The 26,732-nt window shown below is 38.1% G+C and overlaps 2 protein-coding genes across 10 annotated transcripts in view; one reads left to right on the top strand and one right to left on the bottom strand.

Annotated features, from left to right (window-relative positions):
• npas2 (neuronal PAS domain protein 2) overlaps window positions 1-21,001 on the top strand; it is a 44,782-nt gene extending 23,781 nt beyond the window's left edge. For 2 of the 6 annotated variants that reach the window (XM_088440020.1, XM_088440021.1), the window contains exons 2-22: window positions 5,435-5,603; window positions 6,705-6,761; window positions 7,440-7,594; window positions 7,700-7,791; window positions 7,996-8,085; window positions 8,954-9,074; window positions 9,814-9,927; window positions 10,003-10,121; window positions 10,577-10,656; window positions 10,746-10,852; window positions 11,440-11,587; window positions 11,731-11,815; window positions 11,886-12,012; window positions 13,416-13,513; window positions 13,635-13,721; window positions 14,823-15,002; window positions 15,435-15,644; window positions 15,742-15,926; window positions 16,727-16,822; window positions 16,900-17,110; window positions 18,373-21,001. In XM_088440020.1, coding sequence (XP_088296146.1) covers window positions 5,530-5,603; window positions 6,705-6,761; window positions 7,440-7,594; window positions 7,700-7,791; window positions 7,996-8,085; window positions 8,954-9,074; window positions 9,814-9,927; window positions 10,003-10,121; window positions 10,577-10,656; window positions 10,746-10,852; window positions 11,440-11,587; window positions 11,731-11,815; window positions 11,886-12,012; window positions 13,416-13,513; window positions 13,635-13,721; window positions 14,823-15,002; window positions 15,435-15,644; window positions 15,742-15,926; window positions 16,727-16,822; window positions 16,900-17,110; window positions 18,373-18,582 — 2,646 coding nt within the window. In that variant the 5' untranslated portion in view covers window positions 5,435-5,529 and the 3' untranslated portion in view covers window positions 18,583-21,001. The remainder of the gene's footprint in view (window positions 1-5,434; window positions 5,604-6,704; window positions 6,762-7,439; window positions 7,595-7,699; window positions 7,792-7,995; window positions 8,086-8,953; window positions 9,075-9,813; window positions 9,928-10,002; window positions 10,122-10,576; window positions 10,657-10,745; window positions 10,853-11,439; window positions 11,588-11,730; window positions 11,816-11,885; window positions 12,013-13,415; window positions 13,514-13,634; window positions 13,722-14,822; window positions 15,003-15,434; window positions 15,645-15,741; window positions 15,927-16,726; window positions 16,823-16,899; window positions 17,111-18,372) is intronic. The other 4 variants (XM_088440022.1, XM_088440023.1, XM_088440025.1 and 1 more) reach the window with 4 other exon arrangements.
• LOC148408806 (RPA-related protein RADX-like) overlaps window positions 1-26,732 on the bottom strand; it is a 50,732-nt gene that overhangs the window by 23,004 nt on the left and 996 nt on the right. For 2 of the 4 annotated variants that reach the window (XM_088440029.1, XM_088440030.1), the window contains exons 2-15: window positions 26,440-26,582; window positions 25,995-26,187; window positions 25,717-25,825; window positions 25,550-25,650; window positions 25,160-25,279; window positions 24,971-25,066; window positions 24,700-24,873; window positions 24,274-24,431; window positions 24,076-24,203; window positions 23,939-23,980; window positions 23,769-23,860; window positions 23,473-23,709; window positions 21,698-21,877; window positions 21,536-21,624 (exon numbers count right to left, since the gene is read on the bottom strand). In XM_088440029.1, coding sequence (XP_088296155.1) covers window positions 21,536-21,624; window positions 21,698-21,877; window positions 23,473-23,709; window positions 23,769-23,860; window positions 23,939-23,980; window positions 24,076-24,203; window positions 24,274-24,431; window positions 24,700-24,873; window positions 24,971-25,066; window positions 25,160-25,279; window positions 25,550-25,650; window positions 25,717-25,825; window positions 25,995-26,187; window positions 26,440-26,582 — 1,862 coding nt within the window. Of the gene's footprint in view, window positions 1-19,162; window positions 21,625-21,697; window positions 21,878-23,472; window positions 23,710-23,768; window positions 23,861-23,938; window positions 23,981-24,075; window positions 24,204-24,273; window positions 24,432-24,699; window positions 24,874-24,970; window positions 25,067-25,159; window positions 25,280-25,549; window positions 25,651-25,716; window positions 25,826-25,994; window positions 26,188-26,439; window positions 26,583-26,732 lie in introns of those variants that run through there. The other 2 variants (XM_088440026.1, XM_088440028.1) reach the window with 2 other exon arrangements.

Genomic DNA, 26,732 nt, shown 5'->3' with positions numbered 1-26,732 from the left:
TAATAGTGTCTTGAAAGAGCCCGGTTGGAATATATTAGAATCCAAACTAAAATCAGACAATGGTATTTTTGCTGTTGTTTTAGAGATTGACTCAATTGGTCTGTGAAAGCTACAAACGAGATGCAAAGAGCAAGGCAACGTCAACATTTAGGAGTCACTCTTCAAACACTTCATTAGGTACAATCACATCATCTAATGGAGGATTGTCCATACCCTAACCCTAAAAATTAAAGAATGAAAGGGCCACAATTTTTTTTTTTTAAACCTAATTGATCAACAACATGAACATAATCCAATCAAGCGATCCAATATTGTTTATTTATTATGATGTTTTTACAGATGAAAAACCTTTTATGAGGTATATAGTTCAGGATTTTACAAGAGTGCGTGGAGGTCTATATTTAGAACTAAAACAAGAGTAACCTGTCATAGATGACCATTTGTTTTAGCCATTACTTGCGAATCATTCATTTCATACGTTCACAATTTGGACATTGACACTGTGCATAAAATGGAGGAAACTTTGCTTGTAAGATGTCTTATTCACCACAGTTGCACATTTAGAAAAACTCTTGAGGTTAAAAAATACAAAAGAGTAACAAATGTAATTTTTAATATATTTCACTTAAAGATGGACAGTGGGTCACAAATGCCCCTGGGCATCATTTTGGACACCCATAAGCTAATGACTTTTAATACAGGGTAAGTCACTGTGCTCTGGATTCTTATGAACAGACAAAATAATGAAACAATCGAATAGAACAGAATAGAATGGCATGCCTTTAATGTCTTTGTGCACAGGTATACAACAAAATCGGAAGCACCGCTCTGATTGGTGCATATTATGAACAAGTACCCTATTTTCCGCACTATAAGGCACACTGGATTATAAGGCGCACCCTCAATGAGAAATTTGAAAACGTTTTTTGACATTTTTTTGACAATTAATGACATATTTTAAAACTTTTTCAATCACAATATAGTAAGACTCAAAGTAATAACAATAATAACTCAAATAATAACTCAATAGCATAATAATTCAATGTCAATATGAGCAACCTTGTTCAACTGTAAACACACAAAAGAAACCGGTAAAGCTTACTTTATCACTTCATTTCCCCATCTACGAATCCCAATCTCAATATTGATCCACATATAAGGCGCACCTGATTATAAGGCGCACCATCAGCTTTTTAAAAAAAAATTAAGGCTTTTATGTGTGCCTTATAGTGTGGAAAATACGGTGATAAGAATAAAAAAATCTATAAATAAAGAGTAAATAAAATTGAAATCTTAGTATCACAGGACTGCAATCTTTGTTATATTTCTTTATAGAATATTGTATAGCATAGATATCCTGTTAATTCTATGCGTACCATGGTTTTCCGAGCACCCATAAAAATGTTTTGAATGACACAAGCAGAAAGGCATTTAACGAACAGATTAAGCCAATTAGTACCTCTGCCAAGGAGGTTATGTATTCATAACGTCACATAACAGTACATGCCCACCATGAAATGTTTCGGAAAGCTTGGGCACGGCAAAAAGAAGAATCTTTTGATTTTTGTGCATATAAAGTAGAAGACTATTCTGTCACGTTAATGTTTCAGTGCTGTCAAACGATTATTTTTGAAAATGAATTAATTGCGTAATTTTCCATAATCATATTTTTAGGAACATTTTTTCATGAAGCTTGTAAGAGATATTTACTCAAGTAAAATCTACATTTTTTTTTCAAAAGCTGTTGTAATAGCTTCTTTTTTTAATACTTTTTTTTCTCGTAGAATAAAACAGTTGAAAAATACAAAATCTAACTTATTGTTACAAGCTTTTTTCTATTATAGCCTTCTCATTGGTAAAACTCTCTCCAGCAGAGTGTTTGCGAGACCCTGTGAAGGTCACCTGAGCAGGGTGTTTGGTCTCTAAGATGGCGTACAACTTATGCGTTGTTTGAACTCGGCTTTGCAAAGTGCACGCATTTTCTTCTTTTTCAATAAGGCATTGACAAGTTTTTTAAGCAAAAGTACATAAACCCAATCTGTCTCTGTCTTTGTGCTGGTGACTCCACTCAGTTAGGTTGTGAAGTTAGCAGAGTTCAGCTGCCACAGGAAGTAAATAGAACTGAGTTCATATTTTAAGCACTTTATAACATTTAAATTAATCTCCAGAATGAATACGTTTAATTTTACTATATTTTGCTGGTTGAACTGAGATCTGTTTAGCCTTGATGACATTCTAAGTGAGGCAGATTTGATGATTTGATTAAATGTTGTGATGGATGCTTACTTTTCCGTTCAATAGCTGATCAGACAGAAATGTTGAAATACATTCATGCATGCCTACTCTGCACTTTTCTCACCCTCTCCTGATTGCAAGCCTTTTTAAATGTCTTCTCTGTTTTTGGATTTAATTTACTGCGTTGGCGTATTCAGAAGCTTTACTCCAAAGGTTGAGCAGTTTTAAACCTCAACCGGGTTGTTGAATGATTTTATCTGCAAACAGTGTGTTTAAACAGCTCTAATCCTTATAAGGTTAACAAACTGGGTTTATTCTTATCTGCTGCATAGAGTGAACCTATTGACTGACGGGAAAGCAGCCGCCTCTGTTTCATCAAGTTTGATCTCGATGTAGAACCCACGATGCTCATGTACATCATGTGCGGTGCGTAGAGAAATGAAATTGGATTTAGACTCATCGAAACATCATTGCAACGCTGATGATGTTAAATGGGGAAGTGTCTGCTGTCAGTCTGTCACCTGAAGAACTACATGAGTTATCTTACACCGGCGTGGCAGATAACATGACCGTGTCCTTGTAAGTTGCCAAGCGTTAATCTATAAAAGCATATTTGAAAAGACGAGTGGTACAGACTGGGCTTGATAACGGATTATTAGCTGGATAATCATTATCATATTGATTTGGATGCAAAATGGGCTGCACTACAAAGGCGCTGTCGACGAGCTTGCTGTCTAATGAAGTGCATGACCTCAGCTGTGGGTCTGTTTGAGAACATTTTGTTCGGTTCATAAGTCTTTGACAGTGTCAATCAACTGAGCATTTGAACTGGGTCTTTTTAGGTTGTGCGTAATGTTGCACAGTATTATGATCCTCAACAACCACTAAAGTTTGAACCGTCCCTTGAGTAGAAGGTGTTGTTGCTCAGTTAAAGGTCAAATCAAAACCCAGAGGCACATTGTTATAATCAAAGAAGATGTTTTGTTTTATAAGCGGCTCAAAGCTGTTCCTTCACTCTTGAACTTGGAACTTTGCAATGCCAACTTTCTAGCGCGAGTTCACGTTGCTAGTTGAAAGCTTTAAATACTCCAGGGCACACATGTAACCAGACGCCGGTGTTTTTAGCTCTTAACCTACCAAGGTGTGGTTTTAACCTCAATACAATTAAAGAATGTAGACTGATATGCGTGGCTTCACTTTACACCGTGAGGACTTGGATGCTGTCCGTGGTGGTCCTGATATTCTTTACAATCCCACAAAGACACTTTATTGAGGACTAATGGACATAATTAATGTAAAAAAAAAATCTTTAGAAAATTGCTGTTTTTCTACTACAAAACACAATCGTAGAATAGTATTTTTTTGCCAGGATCATACAAAAAGAAAGAATGGGCAACAAAATGATTATCTCCAGTCTACAGAAAACTTGCATCTATTTCTTATGGGGGAAAAAAAAAATGAAAAGGATTGCAACTTTGTGCTCTAAAAGGACACCCGCAGGATGTGAAATTGGATCACTAGTGTCCTTTTCACAGCTTATGTAAATGTACCATAAAAGGGGCGTTGCCATTCATGCTGTCGCAGTGGTCCCCGAGCTTTTTATCAGCCCGGATCGGTCATCTTTTGACAATTCAGAATAAAGTGCACAAAAAATGTTAACGCACCATTAACACCAATTTAATGGGAGCCCTGAACTAGTTTTTCTGCAACAAGTCCGACCCATCTAGGATCGATGGGAGACAATGACACCCGAAATGATGTTTTGTTTTCGTTTCGGTCATTGCAGAAAGCCCAGCTTTACAGATAGGATGTTGGAAATCTCAAACATACTTTTAAGACCGTCGTCATTCCGATCTCTAGCAGTTGATTATCTTTTTGCACAGCCATGTGACAGTCACCTGGTTTTGCTAGAAAGTAGCGCTCGAACTCCTTATCGCGATAAATCATTATTTCAAGTAGGACACCTGGTATTGCCTGTTTAAATCCCTCGAGGGCCTGTTTTAGGATTTTAGTTTTTACCTGGACTTTTACTCTTCCCAAAGATGTCTTTTTCTCCCTCATTTTTCAACGGAAATTTTTGATCTAAAGTGACGTAAATGAATCAAAGAGAGTCCGGACAGTTTTCAAAATACAGGGTTTGTGAAAATGCAATATCTTTCAGACTGAGATAATACATGAATTGGAAATCATTAATGATTTCTGTTGAGACTCTAGTGATGGGTTTCCCCGTTTTTATTTTGTTAATCTTACCATTCATGAACAAGAACTTCAAGTAGGATCTCTTGTATTTACTATAGTAAATAGTAAAGTTCATGGTGTAGGAGTAAAAAGTAAGGTTTTTATATTGTCAACCATTTAGAAACTGCAATAGATTAATTCCATTTAAGTTATTTTCAATTTAAAAAAAAAAAAAGTATTTGAAATTAGTAGGAACTGGAAGTCAACCAACACAACAAAATCCAGTACAGTAGATTTTGAGATTCTGTTGGCAGGGAAGGAGTTTGTTAGCAGTGGAATTTAGGAAGCCAACTAAAGCCTGGAAATGATTCAAAATTGGATAATTTATGTGCATCTCGCTTAGGAAACTCATTGCAGAGGAGCGAATTCGAGAAGACCTTTAAAAGTGTCACTTCAAGTCCAAATCTTTTCATTTTATGAGATTGGCACAGTTGATTATTAGATGCTGCCTTGTGATTTACGAAATGTGAACCTGCTTCTATTTCCTTCACCCATTCACAATACTTTTTAAACATCGAAGAGTGACTTTGTCTTATATCCCGCTATTGTATTCCTAATTCAAATAAATATGTCAATAACCATTCACGCAAATTTTCCCTCGAGACCACTGTGGGTTTATCTATCCATCATTAAATGAAAGACCACATAATAGGTGTGTGATTGTTACAGACGTGTGTACTTTATACATTTGAATTTGATTGTCAGAGCATAAGGGGCAAGTGATCTTTTTTTTTGTTTTGTTTTGTTTTTGCAAGGTTGTCATATGATGTGTCTGCTTCAGACACTTTTCTAGGTCAGGGAAGCTCCTTGCGCAAAAATAATCTTCCAGCTGAACTGAAAAAACTGTGTTCCTGTTAAATTACCGGTACTGATTTTTTTTCAAGATGAAAGAAAATGAAAGGTAGAAGTGACAGAAAATGTGGATGATGATGATGAGATCTTATACTTCGTGTGTTTGCAGGATTTGGCCTTTGATCGGCTGCTGGGGTGCGCTTGTTTTGTGTGAAGGTGTGCTCAGATGAGGTCAGCACACATGAGAATCGAGAAAGGGCCTGGATGGGAAAGAGCGTGAGTATGGACAACCTTTCGGACTTCGGAGGCCCCTGTCCTTCCAGCCGCAGAGACTGGGAGTAAGTGCAAAAACAGACTTCCTTTCAATTTGTGATGTTTGATAAATCGTCAGCTTATATCATGTTTATAACATGTTTAGCATTATTCAAATAGCTCTGCAACATTGATCGAAATATTTATAATCAAGTTGGTGGAACAAATTAAAATCCTACTTTTGATGCTTTGTTGTATGTTAGTCAGTCAGAACATGGTACCAGTGATTTATTTCAATTGTCCGATTAACCTATATGTACTGCTAACGCTCAATTTTTGCTAGCGTTAGCAGTTGAGCTTAAGTTACGGTACAACATAGTTTGGAGAGGGTGCATATACTGTATGTTGTGAAATTGTTTATTTCAAAGCATGCTGTTATATTGCGAACGATCTTTTTCCAGTTTAGATTGTAGAAACCGCACCACTCAATTGTTCCTCTGCACAACTTTAGCCGTAGTAAAGGTGAAACATAAAGGTTGGAAAATATGTTAATGATCCTAAAATATTGTATTTACCTGCCATGACAAATTCAGAATTATGCCGTATCTTTAGTATTAACATTAGCAAGGTGTACAAATAAAAAGAAAATGAAAAATACATGTAAACGATAACCGCAGACGAGTGATATCTATTTCAGTTACAAAACATAGTGTACTGTGCAACAATTAGTTTGAAAAGACTCTGTGCCAATGTAATGTTCTCTGTTCCCTGATAGAAAAAAAAAGCTCCAATATATTGAGTGACCTTATCAACTCGTGTAATGTTTACATTTAATTGAAACCTAAATAAAGCTTTTTCACCATAGTTACATGATCGCAGCACTATAACGGCATACACGTACATACAGTATGTATTATAGAATAACTGAAACTTCAAAACAAAACATGAATGTATTTGATTTGGATAAGTGGATTTTTATCAACAAACCTCGGCCCATGTTATCTTTTAAATGTGAAGTTTAATAAGGTGACGGGTTGGCTTTTTATAATAGGAATAAACTTTGCTGTTGCCTAGTAACAGAGAATCTTTTTTTTTTCTTCTTCTTTTAAATCAGATTTAGACGCTTTATGTATTGTTTGAATATCATGAAAGAAAGTTCATTTGCTTTTGTACCCATCTCTTTCTAGTTCCAGCAGCTGCATGGAGGATTTGATGGACGAAGATGAAAAAGACAGGGCAAAAAGGTACTATCGTCGTAGTTACGCTTTGCAATCACAGACTGCTGACTTTTGAAATGACTCGTCGAAATATGAAAAACCATTTTGCTAGTATTTTTTTTAAAGATGCCTCCTCTAACGCTGATAACATAAAATAGAGTTTTGACAATGTGCTTCTAATAAGAATGTCTCTTTGCAGGGCGTTGACCTCATTGGGAAAACAACATAGCAACATGTCAAATAAACAACTCAAATCAATAGGGAAACTCACAAGTCACTTTTAAGAGATTCTCCTTTGGCTCAAAGATATGCAGTCTTTTGTCTCGTAAAAATTGCCACATAAATTAATACCTTTCTGCGACAACAGCATGCACTCTCACAAGACTGAGACAGTAGATCGTCAGGTTTAAAGAAATTAAAAATGAAAGTGGGATGGAGTGTCATTAATTTGCAGACAACTTTTGTAGCTTATATAAACACAGCACAAGATATGAACTGACGTGTGGGCACGTGTGCATTGTGAGACCATGAAAATAATCCTTTTTCTAATTTAATTTTAAATTATGTTTGGGGTTGTACTAAAATGTAATGATTTCTCCATGCTCCGCAAAGTTTCAAGGAAAACATTTTTTTATCTGCGCGAGTGGTCTCAATACGTCGCTTTCGCGTTCTGAAAAGTGATCGACCTTGTCTCGACTGCCGCAGAGCATCCCGAAACAAATCGGAAAAGAAAAGAAGAGACCAGTTCAATGTGCTCATCAAGGAGCTATGCACCATGCTGCAGGGCCAAGGCCATCCTCGAAAGATGGACAAGTCCACCATACTACAAAGAACGATTGACTTCTTACAGAAACAGAAAGGTAGGCCCAGAAAAACAGCATTCCTCTTTGTTCTCCCGTAGTTCGAGTTGCAAATTAACACACAATGTCATACATGAAGTGTATTAAACTGCACTTGCCATGCAGACATCAGCGCTCAGAATGAAACGTGTGACGTGAGGCAAGACTGGAAGCCTTCGTTCCTCAGCAACGAGGAGTTCACCCAGCTCATGCTTGAGGTAAAACACGCAAGAAAAAAAACAAACGCTAGACTGACTGATCGTTTCAATATGGAAAACTGGGCAGGGTCTGAAGATCAGATAGCCAGCACTTCATCTGCAGTAGCGGGGGATAGATACAGTGCAGATCATATCAATGTGTCTTCTGACAATAAATCATGCGCCAAACTTGTTGCTTAACTGCTCTCTCGTTCTGTTTTACAGGCACTAGATGGTTTCTTGATAGCACTAACAACAGATGGAAACATCATATATGTATCAGACAGTGTATCTTCACTTATTGGACATTTGCCGGTGAGTGTAAAATTATAAAGATGCAGTTTTTGTTGCATTGACTTTAAAGCCGTGATGAAAATGTATCCATCGCCATGCTTTTTACGAAGAAATCAAAATATTTTATATTACGTTGTAGCTGTACCTGTATCGGTTTGGTATTACAATACAGGTATTGGGTTTCTTTGGTAGTCAGATATACAGACATTTTGACAATCAAGAATTCCCTTTAAAGAATTACAAATAACATATTTCCATTTTCACTTAATTATGAATGACTTTTAATACTTTTTTGATGACTGGTCAACAGCTCATCTTTCCCTCTCTAGATACATTATAATTCTAAATTAAATTATAATTATAAATTAAAAGAATTCTAAAGGCAGCGAATACCACTAAGCAGTAAAGGGAAAGTGGCTGCAGCGAATGCCTGGGAAAGCATAAAAGCTGAACTGTATACTAAATCTCAGCGATCCTCAACCTTTTTTCAAGTTATAAAACATTTAATATTTTTTAATTAAATATCCTTTAACCAGCGCTTAGCATTTTTCTAAAAGGGGAGGGGTCTGAAAATATATAGTACAATGCCATCCGCGTTACATTTATTCAACGTTTTTTCAATCGACTCAGTGTAACACAATTTCCCCAAATTTGCACCAGGTTCCAGTTAATTTGTTCTTAATTTGAAAGGAAATAACCTGCTGTTCCAGTCAGTTAGATTTACGGTTACAGAAACAAATCCTGTTCAAAAGCGCACGTACCCCCAGGGGTACTTAGACCCCCGTTCTGCTATAATCCATGCAGTGTATGTCTGACCGTTTCCTCATGTTTACCTTGGTTCCTTCTTTTGTGGAAGCCTCACCATTCTATTTCTATCCTATCGCATCAGTCAGATATGGTGGACCAAAATATCCTGAATTTCCTCCCGGAGCGGGAACACGGAGAGGTGTATAAGCTGCTATCATCGCAAATGCTGATGACTGACCCTATTGCTGCTGACTTCCTGACCAGTGAGCTGCCTCTTTGCACTTTGTTTGCCTACTCACAGTTCAAGATCATTTGCATGTGCTTCATCAGGTCAGCACCGGTTAAAAATACACGCCCGATGAATACAGTTGCTTGTCGGACCTTGGAGGATCTATTTAAATGAGAGAAAAAGCAGGTTGTGGAATTGGGGTCGGTAGTTTATTGGATTGCTGATTTGTGTGTCTATAATTAGCCTTTTAGCTAATAATAGTCACATGCTTAGTATCATAGTTTAGACTTTTAATCACTGTTATGTTAACACGGTAATCCTTCAGCAATGAACTATCCAGGGCTCAAGGCTCTGACCTTAATCCTGCATTACTATTGGGTATTTCACAGAAAGAGAGATGTGACGAGCGAAGCTTGAAAACAGTTACAGAATCGCGAGTCATGGGCCCGACGTATATCAAAAAGTGTTCCAAATTTCTTTGGTATTCCCACACAAAACATTTATGATGATTCATATTCTTAGGCTTATTTTTAACCATAATATTGTCTGCATTTTTGTTGTGCATTTAATGTTGTGAGCAGAGCTAATCTCACACCTCAAGGGATTTTAAAAAATGTATAAACACTCATATTTGAAGTAATAATATTATGCAAGATTTGTAGCCTAGCATTTTCCTCCTCCTCATTAGGCAGTTGTACAAAGACACGTATTGCTAATTTGTATTGACTGTCCATTCTGTCAACACCAAATTAAATTTAAGATGTTGTTTTTAGGTGAGGCACATGTGGAATTTTGCTGTCACTTTGCCAGAGGGAACATCGATCCAAAAGACCCGCCTGTGTACGAGTATGTCAAGTTTGTCGGAGATTTTAAGTTTCATAACAATGGTGAGCGCGACATTTTATTAGCAAATTAAATCAAGAGTTTTTCCATGACAGAAGTGTGACTGTTATTTCTCGTAGTGCCTACGCCCTCTTGTAACGGGGTTGAATTGACGTTACCGAGAAGCCTGCAGACATCGCTGGAGGAGCAGGTGTGCCTCATTGCTACTGTAAGATTAGTCACACCACAATTTCTCAAGGTGAGACTTTCTGCATCTTAAGTTGTTGTGATTCATTCATCTGTTTCTGCATTATTTAATAAAGTGTGACAAATATGTCGATTAACTTTGCTTGAGGTTTTCCTGAACACATTATATATATATATATATATATATATATATATATATATATATATATATATATATATATATATATATATATATATATATATATATATATATATATATATATATATATATAATTACTTTACCCACTACATTTTGTGATTTGTTTTCGGTGTCCGGTAACAAAGTCATTTTGTGGTTGAAAATTACATGACTAACAATGAAGTGGATGAGTGTATGATAATACTCATGCCTCATAGCCTTTTATAGTAGATCTCAGTCAGGCTTGCTGGCATGCTTGAGTAAACATTGCTCATTGTGAAGTTAGGGTGACTTCCCACTACTAATGTTCTTTATTTATTTATTTATAGGATTTGTGTAATGTGGAGGATCCTCGTGAATTCACATCCAGACATAGCCTTGAATGGAAGTTTCTGTTTTTAGATCACAGGTAAATGTCGGCGGCCTTCACTGTGTCGTTGTTTACGACGTGCTCATCATTGATTGATTGATTGATTGATTGATTGATTTTGGTTACAGAGCTTCTCCAATTATAGGATATTTACCCTTTGAAGTTCTTGGAACATCTGGCTATGATTACTATCATGTGGATGATTTGGAGCTTATAGCTCAATGTCATAAGCAATGTAAGTAACCCAGACTCCAATGCTTTCCTCCAATGCTTGCTATTAAGTACCTTCTGTGTAATTATTAGAACGAATACCAATTCTTACCGTTGGCGACAGTAGTTACTATTCCACAATGTTATAAAAAGCCAATTAGAAAGTGCTTGACAGGGGCGGAATATAAAAACAAACAATGCATACCACTGTCTTTTTCGCTCATGATGAACTCCCATGCAAAGCAAACCTAGCTAATAGCAAATGAGAGTGATCAAATGTCACAACGGTTCGACAACAATTCAACATGCTGGGTCTGCCAAAAATAAACCTCCACCCAAACGGCTCTGACGTTACATTGGCGTTTTATAAAATAATTCAACTATCGCTAATACAGATGCCCAGACTCTTCCCGAATTCTGACATCAGATTGATGCATCAATTTATAATACTTAGACCTAAGCCGAAAGGAAATTACTGTATGTTCTCAAAATCTCACCTCACAGTCACACCCACACACATAGTCTTTGAGTTTGAATCTAAAGCTATAATGTTACCCTATTTTTGAACAATTTGTGACCAGATATCTTGACTATGTTTATTCTTCTCCCCAGTAATGCAGTTTGGAAAGGGCAAATCCTGCTATTATCGCTTTCTGACAAAGGGTCAGCAGTGGATTTGGTTGCGAACGCGCTACTACATTACTTATCATCAGTGGAACTCCAAACCAGAGTTCATCGTGTGTACGCACACTGTTGTCAGGTGAGATTATTTTGTTCATTGTCGCTTGCCCGCGAGAAGTACGCATAAACCGCTTTTGTTCTCCTGGAATTAAAAATGCCTATGAGGCAGTCATCATACTGGAGGAACACCGTGACTAATATACAAATCTTGCTGTGATTCAGTTATGCTGAAGTACGGGCTGAAAGGAGGCGAGCTTTTGGCCTAGAGGAGCTGTCTCCTCCTGAGATAGCTCCCTCCTCTGTGAAGGTAAATGTTCAGGACTTTCTTTGGGATCTATCATATATTCTATTAAAGCCCATTGTTTGGTACGTTTTAGGCCCAGGAGATGTACTTGGACATGTGCTCCACGCTGGACCCGGCACTGGACAGAAACAGTGGTGCACGTTCGGTATCCTCCCACAGCTCTCGGAAGTCCTCCCACACAGCGCTGTCAGACTCTGCATGTGAGTCATTCGCTGCTCCCTTAAAGTGCCAACTCAATCAACAGTAGAATCAAAAATTGTAGCGTCCTGTACTTAATGAACTGGGAAGTGGCCGGTTCACATACAGACAAGTAAATAGTTAAGTGCTATATATTGATGCATTTTTTCTATTTTTAATTCCTAAACAGGCAAGAATTTTTAGGATTTTTTAGAAATTTAGGGGTATATTAGAATCTCCATGCCTTATAGTAAAGAAAAATACATTAGTTTTGACATAATCATCCTGCAAACATACATTTGATATGTACAACAGGTGGCAAACTAAAATATTGTGCTCCATGTTTTTCTTAGCTATAATATTTGAAACATTCTCCCTGCTTCACAACCAAATATAGTGATAGTGATATGTCATCCATGAACCAGGAAGGGGCCTCTAATGTGCTATAAGCAAATCCAAATATTTTTCACTCACATCAGCAGTGCCATTATAGTGTCATTTGCAAAGTAAAATTTCTGCAGAGCTTACATTTAATTAGACCTTTGTAAATTTCCTCATATGCTATCTTTATGATTAAATAGTTGCTAAAGCTTACTTTAAGTAGTCTTTATTTTTAGCCTCAGTTGATTCAGATTCCAGCTGCTTCTACGCCCACCAAGGGCACAAACACTAACAATGTTAAACAGTTCCCGCTTCTGCATATTTGTGAACAAGTTACAGAAGCACTTACTGCTCATAAAAAGCAACTTATGTTAATCATACGATAAATACTTCACCTAGTTGGTGTTGCTCCATTAAAAAGTGTCTAACTTGCGTCATAGTCTGTGGGTTTTGCATTCGAGGCAAAATGAGGTGTCAGCCAAGACCCGGTGACTCAGCAGTATTGTTACAAAACTCTGAAAGAAACCCAATTCATGTTGCTCACCAAAGTGTGATATGTAATACATTTGGTACAGACTCAGAAGAGGTTCAATGAGAAGTACAATGTTGGTAACATGTAGAAGTTATATAAGCAAGGCTATGTAGCTTTAGCTTTATAGCTAATTTATACACAAGGCGCTTTACATATTTTAAAGTACATTTTAAAGCCTTTACAAATGGGCTCCGCTTTAGCCTTTGGTTTAAAAACGCAAATAAAATAGCAGCACAGGTTTTACAGTTAAAACATAACCTTACTGTGCATGTTGTGACATCACAAACAGAATGTGCTCAGTTAATGAGGGAATAAAAACACATATTAGTATGATGTAATGCACAACAAATGGTACATTGTCATAACATTTTTCAAAAGGCAGCAAAATTAACACCATGCAGGATACGTTAAGAATATTGTGAGTTTTTACTGTATGAGGAGAATGTTTTGGGGAAATTTCTTGTTTCTCAGTGCCAATTATTTATGAAAATGCGTGATATGTCTTTTGTGTAGCAGCAAACTCGTACACGGAGACATGCACACCGTCATGGCAGTCAACTTCCCTTGGGCCCGAGCGGACGCCTGCCAGGCGCCAAGTTGGGTGTTCAAAGGTCAGTTAATACAAAGGCTGTGTTGTGTTTGGAGATTAAAAAGAAAAAAAAAAAGTCAGTGGGGGAAACAACTTTGCAAATTCAACACAAATTCACCAAATTTTTCATCTTCACCTTGTAGAATTCGATCCAAAGACAAAATTCCTTTGACCTGGTGCCCCCAATGAGCCTCCCCCTTTCTCCTCCATGCAGCAAGAACACAGCGATGGTTAGTGTTGAGACTTCCCTTCCTGTCATTTGTCTTCCTCTCTTTTGTTTGTATGAGGCACTGTTATGTGCCTTCTGCTGCTGTGCGTGTGCATGAGAGCTTCCTTTCCACTGTGTACATTACCTCTAGGTTATAGGATTAAGTGCATGAGTCAGACAACAGCTAGCAAATTTTACATCTGTATGGGAGAGATTTGTCTCCAAATTATTTTCACAAACATTTGTGATATTTTGGTATTTTTCAGATTCGCAAATATATTCAAATTTTCACCTGGTTGGATAGATTAGTAAATGTTCAAGTCTGTTTATCAGTTTTCAAATCTTGGTGGATCAGTGAGCATGCAAATTTATTTTTGGGACAAACATCACACTGTTGCAAGATATTCACATACAGGTATTACCATTAGTGGTAAAGGTGCTGTCTCCGCTAGATGAAAATACGAGCCGTTACTCGTTTCCTGTTTAAAATTGTAAATTCAAAAACGTCCCTTTATCTGTCTATTAGGTGTTTATTTAACACAACAAAATATGACCCAATTTTGTTTCCCTCAAGCTTACGCTGCCTTGACAAGCAGACGCTCTCTTTTTCTCTTCTATTTGAAGGTTCATTTTACTTCTTCTATGCTGCTAAAGCACAAACAACCAAAAAGTGGCCAAAAGAAAAGGGGCGTTTTCCAAGTAACGCAAAACCTAGGAAAACAACCTTGAGGTTAACAAATTAAGGTCACATTTTGTTTTCCAACTTGTGTTAATTAAACACACATTAGATGTAGGCTTGTTTTCCATTGTTCAATTTCCAATTTTGAAGTTTAGTTTACGTTGAATGTCTGCCTCCTGGCAGATGAAGGCGAAGCAGATTCTGCACTGAATAACTGAGGAGTCGAGGATCAAATGCATGTGAAAATCAGGAATATATTTGTGGATCTGAAAAACTGTAAATCCTGACTATATTTGTAGATGTCAAAAACGTGTGAAAATCAAAAATGTGTGAATCTCTTTCCATACTTTGTAACTTTCAGCAGTTTGCCTCAAATCATTAGGTGGCCTAATTGTATATGTAATTGGACAATACTCCTCATTATCTACATTTCCATGTTTTCAGCAGCAACAAACGCAGCAGCAATCCTCATCCATGTTTCAACTACAGCAGCCTCAGTTGGGTGTCATGAACCAGCTGAAGGAGCAACTGGAGGAGAGGACGCGGATATTGCAGGCTGACATAAAGACGCAGCAGCAAGAGCTGCATGACATTAAGGAGAAGCTTCACCTCGCGAATCTTCAGGTAAACAACTTCTAGTAAGAGTACGTCGGCCTGCAATGTGTATCATCAAGTCAAGTAACCCTCCATAAAACAAGAACGCAGTGCGATATCAATGAATCACAACAAAGCATTATCTTTGGTGGATTTTGGGCCTATCTCCTGTATTGGATCCCTTCCGACTGCGCAGGTGTACCTAAAGCTGAGTCTGATGAATGCACGTCATCTGGGTTAATTAGTCGCATCATGCAATAAGCCCTCTGTTGGCTAACCATCCCACGGTAACAGGGGAAATGGCCCCACCAAGAGGCAGCAAGCAGACCCAATGACCCACATACAGTCTTTGTATAACAATGAATCAGTTCCCTTATGACGCAGACAGAATGCGCTCATGTTGGGAAAACACTTTTCCACCGTACTCGATGAAGACTGATATATTCTCAATGTGTGTTGTAGATGTTGCTACAACAACCTATCCACAATGAAATTGGCCAGCAGCCACAACAGCCGCAGCAGTCACAACAGCAGGGCCCGGGCCGGCCCGCCTCACAGAGTCAATCAGGGGTCATCAGGCAGCCCTCAGGCCACCCCAAGCCACCGTCCTGCGGGGCCCACAGTTCGTCCCCTCACTCGCTTTTGAGAGAGAACAGTTCCCCCTCGACACAGGTAACCCCAACAACAAAATTGTTTGAACACACAAGGTGTAGAATTTCAACATTGCTATCGCTGACTTTTTTTCTATCACTCTGACAATATTCCAAAGGTCCCACAGAGGATATCTCGAAGCGGGCAGGTGCAGTCAGTGAGTTTGCCCGTGCAGACCAACACAAGTCTGACCATGCCCTTCTACAGCAACCCCATGATGTTCTCTCAGACCAACACGAGGCCTCTACATGACGCAAACCAAAGACACACGGACAACGACTTTAGCCAAGACGGACAATTGCGGTAAGAGCAAAGTCACATATTGAGATATATACATACATGAACATTACAGTGTTTATTTCAATAGTTTTCAATGGCACTTTGAAAGGAGCTATACATACGTTCCAGGAGCACTCTTGCAAAAGATAAATTTCAGATCGCGTTGCACCAAATTTTCGGCCAGTGAAACATTTCAACCGAAAATGGCAAAAAAAACACATTTTTGTTTTTGACCAGAAGACAAGTAAAACTGAAACAATATGTCTAAAAAAATGATGTTTTGATGACGCAAAAGCCACTGCTTGAACTTTACACGAGTACGCAGGAGATGGGCGGCACTTGTTAGGAAACGACTGTAAATCATTTCAATGGGTCAAGAAAGACAGCACTGATGAGCTTCCACTTCTTTCCTGGTACAATGATGTTATAGTCCGCTCCTGAAGTTGACTGACTGCCGCAAACCTCTCTCTTTTTTTTTAGTGGTTCAGTTTATGGCCAAACACTTCTCATTTACTTTTTTGGCCAAACATTTGTGCATTCCTAATTGACACACGAAATACCCCAGAAATCGCTAATTTACCTATGTATTCACATAAAAAAATGCCATTGAAATTTCATAAAATTGTGATTTTCTATACTTCTAAATGGCAATTTTTAGTCCATGACTGTAAAACTGCTCTAAGAGAGCGACCGATACCGGTACCAACTGCTATTGCGAGTACCAATACCTTGAAATAAGCCCAATACAGATACTTGGTATCAGAACTCCCCCATTTGTAATATTTTCCATCACACCTATCAAACACTATGATTGTGTACTATAGGATGCTCCTGAATCAGCCAATGCAGACACTGGTTCCTACGAGCAGTGGGTCCTCCCAGTCCTCCCAGCAGTGCAACATGGGTATTCCCCAGACCATGTGAGCAGCCCCCTCCCCAATTCTCTATCTCCACCGCACTCATTACGTCTGACTTGTTGCTCGTTCCCTCCCAACAGTTACACGCTGGAGCAGCAGATCATCGCGCCCTCATTCTCCATGCAACAGGTCAACTGTAACGCTGTGCTAGTGCCCTCTCAGGTGTTCACGTCACCCATCATGATCCCACACAACAGCTTCATATCCCACCAGTCGCAGCAAAGCTATCAGGCTCAGCCTCAGGCCTCCCAGCACTCCCTGCATCTGCAGCAGCCCCAGCAGTTCTTTCAGGTGTGAAGCTCAGTTATCTTAGATTGTTATTGATCTGTTGCATAATCTTATTGTGGCTGTGCATTTGCTCTAAGCGGCACTCCTGTCACCATGGCAACAGCATGTCAGCAGGCTGTTAAGCAGAAAATCTGCATTTTCTTGTAAGAAATACTTATACCATAGCACCAAATGCCATTTAAATAAGGTGATGCACACCAGATAGTAGTTTTGACCTATAGTTTGATGGACATTTATTCATGTTTATTTTGGAGTTTGTAGTTTTAACAGCATTTTTGATATACCTTATTTCAACACTATCTAAATGAAGTAAGGTTAGAATAATACATTTTAATGAGATCCATAAAGAGTAAGCTTTTACTATGCAAGAAAGGCAGTTGTTTTTTTTCATACAGTGGATCCTAAATTGTACAGCTACCATTCAGATTGTCATCAGGAATTAACTAAATAGATACACTACAACTGGTATAAAAGTATATCCACCGCCAATCAAATAAGAGTTTTGCGTGCAATTGATGGTGTCGTGTGCATAAAAATAGTGATTTCTGACTAATCAGACAATTATTTATAACATTTCCCACAAATAGCATTGGACAATTATGAATATATTGATTGAAAAAAAAAAAAAGTTCCCTTCCGGTTTCCAGAATGATTTGTGTGACTCAGTGTATGTCATTGATGAAGTGCTACGGCCATTAATCCTTGTCATATGTTACCAATAGTTGAATGTGTGTTTTATTGAACACATTTATACATGATTTATGTTGCTTATTTTTTATTTATTGTTTAGACATACTTGAGGTTATGTGTCAAATAGTGACATCCAGGTCAATTCACTGCACAACAGCCTTGTGTTGCTTGTAAAAAATAACATTTGCTTCATTTTGATTGACATGTCTACAAAACGACCATATCAACAAATTTAATGATGTATAATAAATATTACAAGGTTATACATTACATACAATTACTGTAAATGGATAGGGTACAGAAAAGGAAAAAGTTAATTTGGCTGATTATTTTTTGGCATCAGATTAATCGGTCGGGCCCTATCCTGCATAACCCTAACACAATTTCTTTGAGTGATTTGTTCTGTCAGGTCTCATCATAGGAAACTTATTTAACACATGCACTACAAATGTACTTCATATTCTATGTACTTAATAAGTTGCCACATTAAACTGTATCGATTTGATTGAAACCAATGATTAATTATTCAAAAGGCCTGATGCGCTATTGGCGGCTGACTTGAATTGGTTTTACAGATGACTCAAGGACTTGTGCACAGCGCATCAACTCCAGCATTCTTACACACCGCCAATATCTCACAGCAAGGCACTGTGGGATACATCCAGCAGCAGCAGCAGCAGCCAGCGCCGCAAACACAACAGCAACAGCCGCAACAAAGACAATACCAACATTCCCAAAACCAGAATGCTAACGTTTCAGACTTTAGGAATATGCTAACGCGGTAGCACTGCGGAAAGTGCGAAAGCACTGACATCAGCGGCCGGTTGTTGGGAAGTCAAACTCCACATCGGGGTGGGAAAACTGATGAGCGGCTTGAACATTTAATGTGAAGCTGCTCGCCCCCTGCGAAAATGCGGCGGAGTAAATTGGCGACGGGGAGCAGACCCGAGGAATGTGATGATGAGAGGCGGGGCCTATCATCACCAGCCTGCGACACGCTCAGTTGTCATTGAAACAAGTGAATTTATCACCGCTGTCATGAGGACGCCACTTTCATTTCACATGTGTCTGTTTGCACTTTTGGTACCATGCCCCACCAAGAGTAGGATAAAGTATTTATTTTTGCCTGTACATTTAATATTAAATGTTCCCTCTATCCAGTGGCTTCAAATTGAGATTATTTTCTCGACAACCCCCTACAGTGAAATCCGGACCATTACTTTTAATTTCATATATAGATGAGTTGGATGTCACAGCCCAAGGATTTGTTTGTTTAATCGTGTCTAGGTCTTGTTTAAATGAAGAAGGGCTTCTTTAACAGCTGTTTCCTGTTAATTGTTCAACAGCTTAACGGGGGAAGGCGGGTTTTCGAATGTGCCTTTTAACCATGCTACTAGTACCATGGTGCAGTTCCAATGTTGTGTCTGACTACGGCTTTAAAAATCCTGCTCAGGTCCATTTGGAATATAAAGTTTATTTTCCTTGATCGTAATTTATATTTGTCCCCCACATTAAATTGAAAATAATATAGATTTTTTTATTGGAGATTAAATATATAGATAATAATATATGTATATTGGATGCCTTGTCCCCGCCAATCGATTTAAGCACTAGCAGCAATGATATTATCATTGTTTTATTCTATAATTTATTTGCTGAAACATCTGTTGTAAAACAACTACATGGGATTAACACATTTGTTTTTTACGTTGAGATTATGATTGATTTCAATGTTCATGCAGGAATCAATGGGTCACCACTGGTCTTAAAAATTTTACCGCACCTCATTGTATTTATTTAATAAAATCCACCAACAATGAGAGATTAACAGACTGATGTACTGTCTATAAACACTTAAGTTGCAACATTCTAATAAGAAAATCTTAAGACGAACAGCTGCTAATTACTAAAAAAAAAAAAGGGGGGGGGGTTGTCTTTAAGGAATGCAGCACACTCAACTGCCTGTCAGCTTTTACCCCAAATTCTCGTTTCCATTTGAGTCCATACTTTTCTGTAGCGAGGAACAAGCCCAGTAGATACTCTTTGATTATGTGCAATGTCCTTTTGACGATGTTAATTTATGCTATAAACTGTATACAGTTTCGCTACAGATGTGTAAAGATGTGTATATTACGCCACTTATGGTACTGTGTAAATTGTATTTTTTTTTGTTGTTGTTGTTGCCCTGACATTCCTCCAGACAAAGAACACAATGATTTCATTTTTTAATGATTACAGCTTTGAGATATGGGAATGTGGTGCAGCCTTTCATTTTGTTGGCCCAGAGAAGTTTCAACAAGCTGTGGTTGACCCATTATTTTCTGGTTTGGACACTAAGCAGTACCATGCTGTACAGTGGTATTTGTTATGATAAAACCAGTCATTTGACCTCATAACATTTACTATCAAGCATATATATATATATATATATATATATATATATATATATATATATATATATATATATATATATATATATATATATATATATAAAAACATCTCACTTGTGACTGCTTCGTTTAAGAGTCGGCACAGTGAAGTTAAACCTCAATACAAATCTGCTTTGTGAAAGGAAAAAAAAACAAAAACATTTGATATCTGGATGTAAGCATACAATCCCTGATTGACTGTGTGTAAATATTCGGTTCTAAATGGGTACGGTTTCAGAAACCATCCTCTCACTTTAAGCTTCATGGGTTTTTTTCCCCATGAGGGTTCAATATGTTTGAAGGTTTTGTCATGATTTTTCAAGTGGCACTTTCCATTTGTACGTGAGAAAATGAAGGCCAGAAGCTGAGGATCACTTACCCGCTACACAGCCATTGCTGCCGTTTCAGTGCAGAAAACACAGTGAATATATTGTATATTAGAATGTATAAAAAGACTAGATGGTATAGTTTATTTTCTATGTCAAATAGAATACATATGTATGTTACATGATTTTAAAATTAAAGTAATTTTGTAACAGATAATGAAGTGTCTTATTAGTGGCAATGAGGCTTTGTTGTGTTGCAGTCGCTTGTGTGTATTTTTCTCTCTCTGTATTTACAATTGAAATAAGCTTTAAAAAAAATTGTAAATATTGCTTAAAAGAAAACAAATTAAGTTTACAGTTTAAAATATCTATTAATTATTATTATATTGATTTATTTATAAATCAGCCTGATATTGTGAAATATTTGGAAATAAATATTTTCAAACATACAGTATGCATTGTGATTGTTAACGCACAAAGAAAATGTGACTCTTGATCACTAAAACTGCCTTGTTTAGACAGTCTAAACACTGATGTGTTTTTAATTCATTTTATTATCATTTTTATCTTAAGATCACATTGAGTATTCACATTCTAGTGTGTGTGAGATATTGGATACACGGTGATATGTCTGACTTTATTTTGAGTGCTTAATTGAATGGCTGTTGACCAAAACAAAAGGTGTCTGTTTAAAAATAAATGCAACTGTGAAGATGTACTATTCACAATAACATATTTAAAAGACAAAAGCGCTACTCTCAATATTTTAAGAGATTATAGCTGAAAGGTAATTAACTTTGCATAATTAAAAGTAAAAAAATAATAAAAAAAACTTGTTCATGTGTGTCTAATGCTTGCTTTTTTTAGGATGTTACCCAAAACAAGCTACAATTAATGTATAAAGAACACTTTGAACAGTGTCTGTTTGCAAATTGCTATGCAAGTGAAACTTCGTTCACTTTGTACACTTTGCTTATCAGTACCTCTAAAGACTCTCCACCAAGGTGACAAATGTCCAAGACACACACCAAAAGTGTGTCCTCCAGCTCGCCCGATGTTTCCATGACGTCCTCTGGGAAACCAAATGTTAGGCATCATTGTGATGATAAATAACTCGCTAGTGATTGCCACTGAGGGAATTTTACCTGGTCTGTGGCGTGACACCTGTCTTGAGGTGGCGTCCCCCAGAGGGCAGAGGAAACCAGAAGAGAGACAGGACAGCATAGTGTTGTCATGACGACCAGGAGGAAGGCCTATGGCTCTGTGCTCGCTGGAGGACGCAATAGGTAAAAATGCTGCGTCAATGGCTATTTGCTTGTTTATGCCTGTCAAAACACACAAAGTAAAGCATATGTATTATTTGCAAAGCAGGCACACGTTAAAATCTGTTCACAGCGTGTTACATACTCAAAAAGTCATTTGCTTCCTAGTGATTCACTGATGACTCAACTATGTGAGACTAAAGGTCAGTTTGTCTAGTCTGAAACAATTTTGGAAAAAAAATACATCTATCTAGTTATGAATGTTTCTGAGTACACAGAAACTTGGTTTTCCAACCGAATTCTTCATCCATTTTCTCATTGAATTCAGCCAGGTACGCTAACCACTATTCCACTGTGCTGCCTTTCCTTGTTTCATTTAGACATTAAATTAGGTCTGAACCTTTTTAAATTCAATAAGATTTTTTTTTTATCAGTAGTTACATGTTAAATACTGTGCTGTTTTTTTTAACAAATAAAGCACAAATGTCGAACTCCAGGCCTTGAGGGCCGGTATCCTGCATGTTTTCAAACCCGCCCTCTCAAACACACCTGATTCAAACGATTAGGATCATTTTCAAGCTCCTGTAGAACTTGCTAATAAGCTAATCATTTGAATCAGGTGTGTTGGGGAGAGAAAAACAAAAAAATATGCAGGATACAGGCCCTCGAGGACTGCAGTAAGACATTTAAGAAATAAAGGCAACAACGGCCACATTGCATCACGTGACACATTGTCGCAAAAGAAGGAGGTGTCACGTTTGTGGCACAGGACGCGCACAGGTCAGAAATCCTTTCTGATTTTATCGCTAGCATGATCTCACGTGATAGGTCAGTTAAGTCACATGCTGCGATAGCAAACGTAAATAACACAGAAGTCTCTACAAAACAGTGCAAATTCATAATGATGATATACTTAGTTCTACACTTTCATCGATTAACTCATTCAGTGTCAGCTAATTTCAGACTCTGCTTTACAACAATACTACATATATATATATATACATACATACATATATATATACATATATATATATATATATATATATATATATATATATATATATATATACACACACACACTGTACTGTAAATAAGTAGCTGGGATTGAATGTCTAGACTATAGCGCCTGTAAAGACGTATCAGGGTCAGCTATTTCCATATCCTTTACACTATTATTTTGGAGAAAAAAAAATAACAACAACAAAACTGGAAATAAGTCCCTTAAATTAAAATATCTGGACTCTATAGAGGTATATAAATGTTTTGGAAGTGAATGAGTTAAACAAAAAAAAAACAATGGCTCACATTGAAGAGAAGCCTTTTGAGGAGGTGCAGATGACCATCTTTATAATTGCAATCTAAGCCACTACAAAGATGAACAAATGGCAACCAACTTCTGGCATGAATGATGCCAGATGGCATTGATGGCACTCCAGTGAAAACAGAAGTAAAAACAAAGTATAAAAAAAAATAATGATTAAAAAAGGGAGGTAAAAGGGATTCCAGAAGTGGCCATGAAAAGCAGATGAAACTAATCTCCAACCTGTGATTTCTTAACCAAAGCCAGCCATAATGAAACGGCCCAACTTGAAGTGAAAATGTAACATAATTTCAAAACAGCCCCTTTGGTCCGAGAATTTCAAACTTAATATTCTTACCTAGAATGGTAACTTGGTAGTATCCCGGACAAATGGTGGTAGGGAGTGCATCGGCTGACTGTTCAGGTGTCCAGCGCATGGGATGAAGGTTGCTCCAGTGCAGTAAGGCATTCTTGTCATCGATGGCGAACTTTCGAGAAAAGCTGTCCTGATGAAGAGCGCCGTGACACAAATGTACAGACACTTCTTGCTGTTGCCTTGACCACTTGCTGCTCTCCCAGGATAGCACATCGCAGCCTGGAAGAAAAGAACCCATGTCCATCTATCCTGATAACGTAGGTTCGGAGTTCACAAACCTTCATTTTGGGGTTGCAGACTTTGTTCCCAAGATTCTGTGTGTCCGTCTTCCTCAAGCGGCTCACTTTCTTCATCTGTATTTCTGGCTCCTCTGTCAAAGCATAAATCTCAGCTGATCATGGCTAAAGTGGATAGCTTCTGTTTCTTACAGTAAAAGCATCCTTCTTACCGTTTTGCCGGAACACTGCTTACTGAAGTCTGCTCTTTGTTTCTAGGGAAAAAGAAAGACCAAAAAAATACTTGTGACCAATCCCACACAGTACTAAGTTTGAGAACAAAGGCTTACTCTACGTACAAATATCACACCTTGTTTTTATTGTCCTTTTCCTTTGTCCAGATGTTTGTGCAGATGAAGCTGATGCAGAACTGACTGACAAAGTCGCATCACATACATCTGACATAGCTTGGTCACCAGTGGACACATCTGGCACCTGCTGGTAACATTTTTTTCTAGTCAATAAAAGTCACATTGCAAAAAGGGTCATTTCAAGCAATGCATCATACCCATTTGGGCCCAAGGCCTTGTGACTTATTCAAGTTGGACTTCTCCACATATCTGACAGCCACGACCTGACCTTGAATGGCAAATTTTTTATGTTCTCTATACCGCAGGGTTTCCAACTCCTTCTTCAAGTCAGAAGCAGCGACAAGAGGAACTTGCTCTGTGAAGTGAGCATTTAATAAAACAAAAGCCACAATGGCCAGCCACCAAATGAAAAATGTATGAACACGCTGATGTGGCATATTCCTCATTTTGCAAACACTGCAGCCTTGAGGTTATATCAAATATTATCTGATCTTACTGTTATCTGATTCCTTCTATCCGGAACAAAAAAACATGTAATCATTTCACAATTAAACTTCACAACTCAGTTCTTGAGTCTACAATTGTACACAATGAGAACGAAAGTGATATAAATAAAACAATACCTTCACATGAGGTCTCTGCCACAGGCTGAGTGAATGTGTGCGGGGCATGAGGATAGCAATAATGGCCTCCAACAGCTGTCTTCTCAATGACCATGCTGTCCTTCAGAGTCTTGTTCCGCTGGATGAGCTCCTTCACTTTGGGTTCATTCTTGTATGGTTGACCCTTGTGGTAGCCTGTTACGTTGACAAAGTGCAAAACTGCCCTGAAACAACCCATCCTCCCTGTAGGTATGTACACACTAAAAATATTTCGAATTAGCATTACGCTGACCTGTAATGAAAATCTCTGTCTCGCAGCTACTGGTGAGGTAAGGCAAGGAGCCCTCCACATGACATACTCGCATCTGCGTGCACACCAGGTAGGCCACTGAGGGAGAGAGAGGATGACTTCTTTAAAAATTCAGAAGAAAAATTGCTTCTGAAGTCAGTAGTAGTATCGGGCGAGTATGAGGGGTTTTACATGGGTATATACTGCCAAAGATTTCTGGCTGGGAGGAGGAAAACAATTGCAGGATGAAGGGATGCTCGGATGTTCCATCAACTGCATGGACCCAGCGAAACAACCAATACTTCTCAGGACCTGCAATCAAAGTGAAAAGAGTCAATCAAACAGCAAGTCTATACAAAACCTGGGCATCCTTGGTTTGCAATCATCCTGATTTCTGACATGCAAGTTTATGAACCGGGCTCAGTGATCTCATTTGCACAGTGGTGTAATGGTCGAAAATGCAAATACAAAAATGGGAAGACCTCCTAAAATGTGAGGCTAACCTCAAGTTTTGCTTATCTGTATGTATGTAGAGGGTGTGTTGGTCTATGAATGAGCAAGTGGTTTTGGTATAGAGCTCACCTGAGTTGCTTTTACTCTTTATTCTTTCAACACGACCGACAAACAAGACCAAACCGATGATGTCACAGACAGCGTTGCTGGCAAAAGTACCAACTTCTGATCTGCAAAAATGGAAACGTGAAATTAATTCACACTACAAATGCTGAATGGGAAAAAGGGTAAATGACCTTGTGGCGAAGCGATAGGACACATTGGGCAATGACCACTGAGGTTGAACGTTCTTCGGTGAAACCACGGTGATAACAGAAGTTGGATTGCGGGCGTTCAGGCAGATTTCTGAGAAATAAAAGCTAGAATGTTAGATCACAAATCCAAGGCAATGACTTTTCTATTATTGTCCTCATGTCCTTATCCAACAGTAAAAATTACTGAATTACTTCAATTCACTCCACCCGAAAACAATTACTGTATTTGTTGCCTAGTTTAAATGTGTTGGAAAACATACCAATTGAGGTAAAAATCTTGACACCATAATGGTCCATTTGCGGGCGTGAACGATTTGAATAACTCTTCTTAAGAGCGTAATTCTGGATGTATAACACCGTTCCAACATTGAGCGAGTTGTAAAACTGTGGACAGAGCTCATTCCAAAGCACAAGAGACATGATGCCACTCTGGTCGGCAACTTCAAAATACGCCTGTAAAAATAATTAGGTACATTTCAATAAATTGTAGCAGACATTTCAAGCTCAATATTCATGAACTGCTCAATAGATATAGACTCTACTAAATTTAATCTAACATTTAACCACTGCTGCTATTTGGTGTCGATTACTCCTACTAACAACATGGCTGCTTACAGAGAGGAGCTAGTTTATTATAACAGTCATGATGGTGCGGACTCTGCAGAACCCAGTTGGTGAACCACTGCTTTAGTGGGTTTAACTCACTTGGTAGGGGAAATCAATCTTGGAGCTGTGCTTTCCATAATAACGCAATCTGGATTTCTGTATGATCTTCACCAGCAGAGGGAGGGGTTTACATGTGCTTCTGAAGGCTGACTCCAGGTTACTAATAAGACAGATCCTGGTCACTGTTGAGCAAGAAGACAATACAAGAGAACGACTGACATAAAGCCCAAATCGGTTGTAGTTATAAAAAACGTCAGCTTTCATGCAAAACCAGATTAGAAGGTATGCACATTTTAAGGGCTGACATTCTAAAAAAATATTTTATGTGGAAA

The sequence above is a fragment of the Hippichthys cyanospilos genome, chromosome 18 (genome assembly GCF_059441005.1).
Source record: "Hippichthys cyanospilos isolate Australia breed blue-spotted pipefish chromosome 18, RoL_Hcya_1.0, whole genome shotgun sequence".
NCBI classification, from domain to species: Eukaryota; Metazoa; Chordata; class Actinopteri; order Syngnathiformes; family Syngnathidae; genus Hippichthys; species Hippichthys cyanospilos.
Note: the sequence above shows the minus strand (reverse complement) of the source record. Positions and strands in the feature narration are given on the sequence as shown.